Genomic DNA, 11,539 nt, shown 5'->3' with positions numbered 1-11,539 from the left:
CCAAGAACACTACTAGAGCTGAGGGAACGCATCGATGCTGCAGTGATGACCATTGACAAAATAATGCTACAAAATGTGTGGAATGAGCTCGACTACCGCCTGGACGTGTGTCGTGTGACCCATGGGGCACACACAGAACATTTGTAGTGTGTTAAGAAAAGTTGGTAAGTTTACGGTTCTTTTTATATATCAATCATATTTGTACATATAATGTTTTGGAAAATATAGCGTTTTAAAAACGAAAGAGTCATTTATAGTAACCCTGTACTTTGGATCTAACAATTACATCCTTACTTTAGGAAGAAGATTATGTTATATAATTACTCCTGTTTCATTACTAAATAATACAAATGTAATCTGGACTTCCTTCTTCATATTACATATTAAAATTGCAGAAACTGTACATCAACATTCCAGTTATGAATAAAGAATCTTTCTTTCCCACTTCACACATTTTTTTGTTCAAATTATTATATTCAAAGTAGCAGAGTCTTTCAGTGTTTACTACCATGTTGAACCAGTGACGAAATTGACATACACATTCAGTATGGATGGAATTTTAATCGGCAGGATATAAGTAGGAGCTTCCTTATAATTACCAGAACACACATAGAGTTGCAATAAGGGCAGGCTCTTTACATTATTAACCTGTCCCCCGGTAAACAATCCTCATAGCTTCTCTAATTACATCTTATTAAATGATCTAGAAACACTATATAGGCTTCAATTTTGATTGTCATCCAAATGTCAACTAATTAGCATTCCTTTCACTTCAGCTGAAGAAATTTATGATGGTATATTTACTGTGAATGTTATTATTAGTTTGTGTCGTGTACTGTGCATTGACATGAATGATCAGACAGCAGTAAATGACAAGATGAAGTCTCAGACTTGTGTTGACACTGTGTTGTGATAAATTAATATGCAAGGTTTGTAAATTAGCAGCAAAAGTTGCATGCCACCCAGTTAAGATGGGGAAGAAAACTCCAAAATGTCAGCAAACCATTCCTTTGAAACCATTCCTTTACAGCATGGTGTCACCATTTAAAACAACTCTCAACAGACTACTGTCAATACCTGTAGACCAACAAGATCAAGTTGTTTGTAGGATTTCACTATGTAAATAACACCATCACCAACACATTGCCTTACTGTTAACACAATCCATGGACATAATCACAATTATTTCTTTCGTGAATGCAGACTCAAGTGACAGAGACCTCTTATAAAATTGGGTTTACAAGTGTGGGAACCTCCCACATTCTAACACACAGCTTCACCAGTCTAACAGACAACAGACAACTCACACCTCATAACAGGACGAGGCAATATTTATATATCACTTGCAGTCCAGCCCTTTGGAGATCAACACAAGCACTAGCCAATCAGTGCTCATAATCACAGCTCCATCGCCAGCTCCGCCCAGCAGTAATGGTATAAAAATGCGGACCTCCAACTGGCTTATCATCACCCATGTGGAGGCAGAGTCGAATACCTCCACTGTGACCCTGCGAGTCATAGGAGGCAATGAAAAGGGAAGTCTCAAATGTGAGACAGTAAAATATGGTCGCAAGTACTATGGGACTCGGACCCAAGAAAGACTGCTCTGGCAAGGACCAGCAGCTTATACAAAAGACAGACCCATCCTCTTGTTAGAGGGCCCCCCACAGAAACACCACCATAACTGTCAAACAGTAATAAATATCTAGTCATGAGCTCCAGATTGGGCTCAACACCAAGATTTGATGACTGACTGACCAATTGTCAGTCAGTCAAAATGTGATTTTGACTTTTGGCTTATCATCAGTCCACCAATCACAGCCATCATAGCTACACTGACATCATGAAGCAGCCGCTGCCGTAACTCTCCAGTAACAGCGCCAGTAAACAGCCGACCCTGCCAGCTCCCGCACCGTAGGCAGCTGATTCTACCGGTGCATGCACCGCTATCCTGCCAGCTTGTAACTGCCGAGCGGCTGTAAGGAAGCCTCGGGCTGCTACAAGAAGATGCAATTGAACAGACGGCCCTTTTCAGGGCCTGCAATTTTCACTGTCACCGCCGGACCGAACTGGGCGCTACGAAAGGAGTCGTTGCTGATACTATTCAGACATGCTCCTGGCTCATCCATAATACGTGTCTTAAGTGCGATGGACATTTGTGGTTGTAGTTTGAAGTGGTTGTCTCAGCAAACATTGACATCCCACACAAGCATTTCATAAGTTCACTTCACAGCCAAGCTGTTCAGACAACTCACTGTATAAGCATAGAACCAGAGTTCAGATTAAAGACAGCTAAAGATGATAGCAAGTACTTAATAATTCGGTTTCTGAACCAGCCAATAATACTACGACATTCTTGGCAGAAGAGTTAAATTCTACAGCATTCACATTTCTTAACTTTCTGCTTTTGTGTTGAATGATCCACTCAGGCACTGATATGCTAATCGCTGTCCATACATGATGTAAAACTCTATGGCAGAATTTTGAAGAGTTTACTCTTTTAATTGCTATTTAGATTGTTTACCAGTAATCATGTAAAAGCGTTACACATGCCAAGTTATACCCATAAAATACGCTTCAGTGCTTATACAGAATATACCAAAGACTTACGTATTCACATAACTGACAACACATTAGGAAAAGGAATGTTAATGTTGAATATTCATTCTGACTGTTACAGTGTTTATGTGGAGTAAGTATCTGCCACTTTCTATAACAATAACACATTTACATTTGCATTAATTTTTGTCAATTTGTACAGTCTTATTAAACAACCAACCATAACTGGGAAACTAATTTCAAATGGCATCATCGTACAATTTGTATATCTGATATTATTTAATGTGTGTGAGACGTTTACACTTCTCCGTTTAAAGAGGAAACAAGAAGAATGAGCAACTTTTAATTATAAACAGGATTATGCGTTTAATGACTAGACTTCGAAAATAAACACTGAACCAAGACTGCCAGGACATGAAGTTTCTATAATATGGTGTGAAACAGGATAAAGCCTCTGTCTCCAAATTTCACTGAGTAAGTTCGGAACAGAAATGTTACAAACCTCTCATGACACATTAAACGGTAATTGCAGATTATATACATAAAATATTGGTTGCCTATTCCTATGATTTTTTATTCACATGAATGATAAATCATGTTTGGGAAGGAAGCAATCTTGGCTGATTTTAACATATTCCCCTGGCACTTTCTCAAACTGAGGAACATCCTGCAGAATAAACTGGAATGCAACAAAAAGACTTTCCAGAATGCGAGTTAGGTGTGCTGCTGTGACATGTACTCAAGAGAGAGCTCAGAGGAACTATTATATTATCTTGTTCCCAGTGCAGAGAATAACAAGTGCTTTTGGAAGTCATAATGGAGATTCAAAAGTGATACCTTTTATCTGCAACATCACCTTTCTTAGTTTGAACTAAGAGAACATATTGAAAGTTTGGTTGTGGACATGAGTATGAAAAATATGGATATATTAAAAATTAAGAGAAATGATAGTTCAGTACTTTCAAGAGTACAGGGTCTAAGACTGATAAATGAGACATAACACCATAAACTGTAACTTAAACTTGTCTCACACATACATACTGCACAGAAATTGATACTTGCATAAAAATATGATATTACTGAGAGGGATTTCCTAACACCTCAATAATCTGTTATAATAGAAAATACTATGAGATGAAATGTATGAACAATCTGAATGCTTCATGCTTCCTGTTTAGCAATATGCTCAAGTTTCATGCAGCAAGCACTTGATTTTTAATTCATGAAGATCTACTGTTTAGAGGTTAAGGAGAAATAAGAAGAAACTCACATTTCTAGTTTGTTATATCACAAAATTATTGCTAAATGAAAATAAAGAGTAAATTGCTTAAAATGAAGAGCAAGGAGATACTTATTCACTGGATTCATTCAGTCTAATTTGTTCCTCAATTACATACATAAAGAAATGAAGGAATTAAGGCTGCCATAATTTTTAAATACATTGGTACAGATAATTCACTCAGATATTTTTGATATTGGCTTCTACAATTTTCATCTCAAAAGCAGAACACTTTAAATCACTCGATTGTCCCTTATATTACCACAGTCAATAAGTTCGTGGAATGGCCGCAAAGCGTCGTTGCAGTGCACAACAGCAGATAGGTTGAGGCACGATATGATGCCCTGTTGGTTCATCTCTTGTCACAGCAAGAGGCAGTTGTGTGCAAACAGTGTAAGTAGAACTACAACCTCTATTGTGAACTGAAGTTAAATGCAAGTGGCAGAAATCGAAAATGTGGCAGTCTGAACAACGGGCAAACATCAAGTTCTGCCAAAAACTAGGCAAATCCCCTAGCAAAACATTTGGCGAAGGAAGAATTGGCAGTTGCTACATGACAGTGCCATTGCACATCCTTCTATTCTTGTCCAAGAGGAACTGGCAAGGCAACAGGTCACCGTTTTGCCAAACCCTACGTAATCACCTGATCTTGCACCATGCGATTTCTTGCTCTTTCACCGCTTGAAAGTAAAGCTACATGGTCATAGATTTCAGTCGTCTGAGGAGGTGGTCATTGCCACAATATCCTGCCAATATGTTTCAGCAATGTTTTTGGCAGCTATATCAACGTTGGCAGACTTGCATAGCAGCCAACGGCAACTATTTTGAGGGCCAATGTGGATCTGTGTAAGTAAGTGTATGTGAATACCTTGTAGTATGATGCAATAAAACCACATTCCACAAACTTAACGACTCTACTACGTATTAGCACATATGTACTGCAAACCATGCTTGAATTATTATGGGCAGAACTTTTAAGTTATTGGCTATTTTATCAAATAGCTTGTTATATTAGAGCACAACCACCTTTCATTCTCAAAGAAGAATCCAGGACTATAATGCTTTTTTAATATGTATGTTTTTAATATGTATGTTAAACAAATTAGTCATTAGGACAGAATGTATTAATAGTCATCACCAGTATCATAATCAGAACATGTATACATCACTTTTACTGCAAAAACTGAAGACTGTTTCACTTTTTATAAACTCCTGTATATACAAACGTCAGAGTGTGGACTACAGCGCTATAAGGACATTTTCCAAGGCTTACACGCATAGTTTAAGCCATTTTAAGATCACTTAATTTCACACTAAAGGTATGGGTCTCTGCTGGATAGAAGAATAATTAAAAAATAAGTTTGAATGTGATCTTAATATTTTGTATATTTACTTCTTTTCATAATACTGATTTCTTCCTAAAATGGGGGGGGGGGTTTACAGATGTCTGTCTTGTCCTCCCCTGCCAGTGTAGACTGAATTCACCCAGCTAAGGATAGGGTCCAGTGGTGGGCTCATAGTAATGAACTCTCAGGTTTCATAAAGGTGGGGAATTTCTTGATAAAATGAGCAATTATTAGCTTCCTGAGGAGTCTGCTCCATGGAGCTATCAAATGAGGACTCCCTCATAGCAGGAGCTATGAAGGTTTCTGACTAAAAGTGAGTTACTTCCTTTCCCCTCCCACCTCTTACCATGAATATTCAGTTATCACACAATAAAATGACATCCTGCAGCCTGACATCTGCCTGTAACACTATTAAATCACAACTCATCTTGAATAAAGTTTTACATTTATCATAACTCCTTTCCAGCAACAGTTGCATCTACATATACAGAATTTAGTTAATTTGCTTTGAGTATTACCATCACCATGACTAGGTGAAAGGAAAGCGTAATCCACAGCTAATAAAGACTGTTTACTAGAAACTAAACATAACTTTATACATAATAATTATTTAAACATTCAGCCACTGCTTGAAGAAACGTTAAAACAATTTATCAACACTCATCTGTATTCAGAACATGCAAATACTTTATTTTAATTGCTAGATTATCACAAAATGAACTTTGGCTTCCTATACTTAGTCCAATAAAATATGCCTTTGAGTTTAAGTAAACATAAAACATATTAAACACAAACAACATATATCAAGACGGATAACATTTTATGTCAACATTATTTCCACCAAAATTATATTGTGGAATAAAGGAAGAATGTCTGTCACTTACACAAACTGATACTTGTATAATGACTTCAATCTTTAAAACTGATTGTGTAAATGGATATTTTAGTCCTTGATTCTGAATGCTCTATGCAATTGGTAGAACAACCCACTGAGTACCTGGAATATTCTCACTTCCAGTGAAGCTTTATATGCATTCTAGTATCCGGCTCTTCGTCTGACCTGATAAAAAATCCTATTCTCTGACATGTATATATGCAATAAAAGCCTTGAACGCAACTGTATTGTGGAATTTGTTCAAAACTGAGCTAGTAATAAGCCTAAATTCCATTTCATACAGTACAAATTTGCATAACTGGTTTCCAGAGTCACTGTATACTTTCCAATGAAAACAAAGACCTATAAAACTTAACAGAAACATTCCTGAAATGTAACAGTGTGATATTTTTGATCTGAGGTTTTACAGCGGTGGCTGAGATATAATGTCATTTAGTCTGGTGAAAACCAACCAACATTTCAAAGGAATATATCGTCTTTAGCTTCAGGGTTGAAGACTATGCTCAACAAAAAACTAGCAGGAATGAGGCAGCAGCTACTTCTTCATTCTCATTTTTTGCTTGGCTTACTCTTTGACTCTGAAGATGAAGGCGATATTTTCCTCTGAAATGTTGGTTGACTTTCACTGGAATATGTGTATATGTCTTTATATTCCAGAAAATAGGATTCTGGATAGTAATGTCATACTTAAATGAAAATCTTCTATATGAACTAAACATTACGTGAGGCCCCTATAATACAGGGAAGCCCAGGTAATTTATTTTATCCTGCACACATTCTATGGCTAGTCCTCTATACCTAGATCAGTTATTAAAATGCAGTGAACACACTACCTGACTTATCCATGGTGCACTTTCTTGGAAAGTACAAGTCAGTCAATAATAAAAAGGGACAGCTATTGCACTTCAAACTTATCGTCTATTTTATTTAAAAATAGTGTTAATTCTTATGATCTAAAAGTAAGTCTGTAGGGCTTCTATGCTGAACTGAATGTAGCAACCATTATCACGGTACCAAGTCCTCCTTCAGAGGATGTAAGTCTCTTCATGTTACAGCAAAATTCAATCCTGAGACTGACAATTTTATGTTTCGGCAGTGTGGCAGTGTGCTGTTCCAATCATGTTGGTGTATCAAAAAGCTTGATAAAAATTTTAAGCCTAGATCTTTGAAAACTGTAACATGTACAGGCTCTTTGCCAAAAGCATGTTGAATGGAAAACCATCTTCATACAATCTTCACTCTGAGTCATATATTCTAAGGCTCTTTTGAGGTAAAACTGATGTCATCACACCAAATTACTGATCAACAGTGCAACAAGCACGAATATTTGGTGAGATTACACCATTTACAGGTCGAGTAAGAATGAAATATTAAAAATCAGTCAGGTTATCTATAGCACTAAATGCTAATTTATGTTTCTGTTCATGAGAGTCAGAGCAGAAACATAAAGAACCAGGTACAGTAGTAAGAAACATACTATCATTGAGCTAAATATCATGACATCTCTGTTCAGTGACTGATTTCTTCGATAAACGGCATCTAATTATGAGATGCTATACAAAATCATCATAACTTTTAAAACTTGCCAAGGTTCCCCATCTAGATGTAGAAGCAGAGGTGCAAAACTTTGGTGAGCATCCAGAGAAATGAGAAACTACTGCAGAATTCAAATAGTGCTGTAGTTACTGGAAAGTCTCCAGAGAGGGTGTGATTAAAAAATTTATTAAAAATCAGATCAAGAAACACTTGAGTAAATATAAAAAAGGTAACGAAACAGAAGTTTAAGAATCTAGAATGAAAATATTAAAATAATTATTAATGAAAATGAGAAGTTATCTGAATTATATTAATTCTAAAACAGCTGATAATGAAATAAAATGCGAAACAAAAATGTTGTCGTGAAAACAACAGTTAGGAAGGCAAATAAACACAAATGAGAAAATATACGTCAGAAATAGAGGACGATGTCCCTGCTAGACAGGACAAATAATATAAAATAACAAAATCTATCAATAAAACAGAAAAAGATAAAGTATGTTTAAATTCTATCACAAATGAGGAATGGAAAAAATTTTATGCAAACCTTTGGACTAATAAAGAACCAAAAACTGCTTTAATTAGCAAACGATGAAAATATGATAATTATGAAAATAATTAGAAATCAGTGAACCTTCTAATTATGGGCAAATTGACTGGTGAGAGAAGTCAGTATATAATGAATATGTAACACACGAAGAAGGAAAAGCAAGTGAGAAAATGTTTAAGGTAATAGGTAGCACAGAAGCGGACTTATAGTCTGATGCATGGGTGTGGTTATTGCAGATTTTCATAACAAGAATTTAGTCTTTTACACAGAGTGCATTTTTCTGGTGCCCATATTTTTGCACATCTGCAAGGATAGAGCATATCAAGCCAAGCAGGCACAAAGTGATAGATGTTTCTTTCAGAAAATGTTGGACGCAAGCTGAAGTTTCCACACTGACACTGGCCTCTTGAACACAGTCACCTGACCCTGTTCCTTACCTCCTAACACAAACATATACAAAGGGACAGAAGGCTGTGTGCCAAAGTAACTTACATGCTTCTCATCCTCATGTTCCTGGCTATGGCCAAACATATGCTTTTCTGCCCGACTTGCACTACTGGCTCTAGACTTCTTCCTCTTCTCAACACCCATTGGATTTGTACTACATGGAGAGCCTAGAGCAAGGAACTGTGGCGGTGCTCGTTCCATGAAGCTACTTCTGTTTGGAGTCGGACCCCCAGGTGTTGTGGCTAGGGATGGAGGTTGTGAAAAAGAAGAATCTAAGCTTTGTAGTTCCATGAGTTCTTCCTGGTAGAACTGTCTGCTTATGCTGCGTCCACTCGCATCCTCCAGTACACTGTCTGGTGGACTGTTGAGGAGTCGAGCGTAAGTCTGGAAGTTCTGTTTGTTTTGTGGAACACTGCTGTCATTTTCACTTGATGTGGGTGTAGTAACATGCCAAGACTTCCTTTGGCCTGCTGATGCTAGAATGGTCTGTATATCAGGCCCGAGATAGTTAGGATTGCAAAAACCAAACTGACCCTCTCTGTTAGGCGTCTTTGCTTTTCCATTATTTTTCTCCCTATATTTTCCCATTCCATACTCCTCATTTTGTTGGTATGACAGGAACTGATTTTCAACAGGACTTGATTTATTGCACATGCTGTAAGTACTGGCAGATGCAATGCGATTTACTGCTTCAATGCTGGCGTAGTCTGAAGTTGAGACGGTTTCATCCAGTGTTTCCTCCAATTCAGTAACAAGCTGCCCTCCGCGGAACCTGACTGATGAAGACTTAGGTATCCCACTTGTCTTCCCAACATTCTGATAAACAGGAACCGATGCTGCTTCATCTTCTGTAGCTACAATGTGTGAAGTGTAGCTCTCACACGGTCTCTTCACACTGTCTCCAAAACGTGGCTGGAACTGCTGGTGGATTACTGAGAAATCTCTCGAATTTCCAGAAGATGATGACAAGGGTTGCACTTGCATTATATGACATTTGCTACCATGAGGAGAATCCTGAGAAGCGAAGACATCTTCAGTCTCATTGTCATCATCAGTATCCACAAAGACAAGCTGTGTTACTTCTACTGGGGTAAGAACAGGAGTAGGAAATGATGAGATGGCTCCAAAATTGGGCACTGAAATAGGATCTCTTGGTAAAACTCCACACTTACTGTCACCTACTGGTGCAACAGACACTTTCTTTCTCACATTTGGAAGACCTTTAGGGCATCCAGTATGGTGCTTCATAACAGATGCAACCTCTACACTGTCTGGCCTTTGGAATTCATCTGTGGTACTAGGAGAAGTTGCAATAGAAATTTCTTGCTGCCTTCTCCTGGATATGATATTGGCACTTTGAGATTTGACCATTGTGTTTTTACTGGGTGTCACTTGATTCGTACCCTCCTCACTCCCAGTGCACTGCTGGTGTAACAGACTCTCTGTACTGTCATCATGACTGCTGCTACTCAAAACACTGTAACTACACTTATGGTGACTAAGCCTGGACAAGTTGATCTGAGAGAGTTTCGATATTTCACGGAGAAAGCTACTAGCAGCCTGAGTTTGTCCTGAGAGTGTGGATGCCACTGCACTACTCTGTTGACCACCGTAACATCGCCTTGTTCCACAGCCAAATTCTTGGTTCACATTGCTACCATTTGTGGAACTCCCATCCACATAGTTGCCAGGTGTAGGTTGGAACACATACTTCCTTTCACATGGCGAGACCCGATTGTTTGGGTGGTAGGTTGTGTGTCGTGGGTTGAGGCTTGTGCACCGATCCACTGAGCCCCCTCCTCGGGAGCGGTGGCTGCGGAGACCATGGGAAGATGCTGATGAGATCCCACTGGATGTCACCAATGCTGTATCACCAAAGTGGCTCTGACAGCAGAAGGAATCTTGCAGGAGCAACTCTGAAACTGCCAGTGCCACACTCTCTGCCCGAGGCTGTGGTCTCGGACCCTGAATCTGGAGTCGTTCCCATGTCTCTGTACCTGGGCATAAAGTATTCATTTATTGGTGTGATTAAATATTTAAAATGCACTGTGTGCATATACATTCTCATTTCAGACTCAATAATGTAACGTTTTCATCTCGCAATATACCAATATGCACGAATTTGTTCTGGTTCTCGGAACAGAGCGTGATAATTTTCCAAACTTTATTAACTGCCTGACTTCTTGATGGAGCGTTTTCTTTGAGGCATGAACCAAATGTTTAAATATTAAACAGAAGGGCTACTTTATCCAGGAAAATGAACGCCTATTAGACATTTGGTTGGATTTTGAGCAGGCCACAGAGAAAGTATGGATGTTTTGGTGAAGGGAAATCTCTACTTCTGACAAGAATCTGACTCTCGTAATCCAGTGTTTAATTAGTTACATTAGTGCAAGAGATATCCTAGCTCACATGCATCATGCAGACAAACATGAAATGCCAAATTAATTTCAAATTTGAATTAATTATTGATATAAGTAATATGGTATCTCTGTTTTTGGAAAGAGAGATACCATATATGCGAGATGTTTCCTCTGGAGGCAAAACAATCCGGAGGTAAACTACTCCCCCAATCGGATCTCCGGGGGGGAGTGTTTCTAGAGGAAATGTCATGCAGGCGTTACAACAAGAAAAAGTGCGAAGATCAGAAGAAACAGCATGGATACAAGATTGGAACATGGAATGTCAGGACCTTGAATCAAGCAGGAAAATTGGAGAATTTGAAAACGGAAATGCAGAAGAATGAAGTGTCTGTTCTAGGTGTCAGTGAAGTGCGGTGGAAAGGACAAGGTGAAATAAGAAGCGGTGATTATACAGTGTATTATTCCGGAGGTGAACGGGCTGAAAGAGGTGTGGCAATAGTGGTGCATAAAAGTGTAGTGAGGAGTGTTGTTAAGAAGATTGCTTGTAATGACAGAATTATTGCT

General features: G+C 38.3%; 1 protein-coding gene across 2 annotated transcripts in view; it reads right to left on the bottom strand.

Moving 5' to 3' along the window:
* Positions 1-4,672: 4,672 nt before the first annotated feature.
* The window catches only part of LOC111872219, a 174,989-nt gene continuing 168,122 nt past the window's right edge, over positions 4,673-11,539 (bottom strand). For both annotated transcript variants that reach the window (XM_023865881.2, XM_023865882.2), the window contains one exon: positions 4,673-10,609. In XM_023865881.2, the coding sequence (XP_023721649.1) occupies positions 8,523-10,609 (2,087 nt within the window). In that variant the 3' untranslated portion in view covers positions 4,673-8,522. The remainder of the gene's footprint in view (positions 10,610-11,539) is intronic.

The sequence above is a fragment of the Cryptotermes secundus genome, unplaced genomic scaffold (assembly GCF_002891405.2).
Source record: "Cryptotermes secundus unplaced genomic scaffold, Csec_1.0 scaffold760, whole genome shotgun sequence".
NCBI classification, from domain to species: domain Eukaryota; kingdom Metazoa; phylum Arthropoda; class Insecta; order Blattodea; family Kalotermitidae; genus Cryptotermes; species Cryptotermes secundus.
The sequence above is the reverse complement of the archived record's forward strand: the minus strand, read 5'-3'. Positions and strand labels throughout refer to the sequence as shown.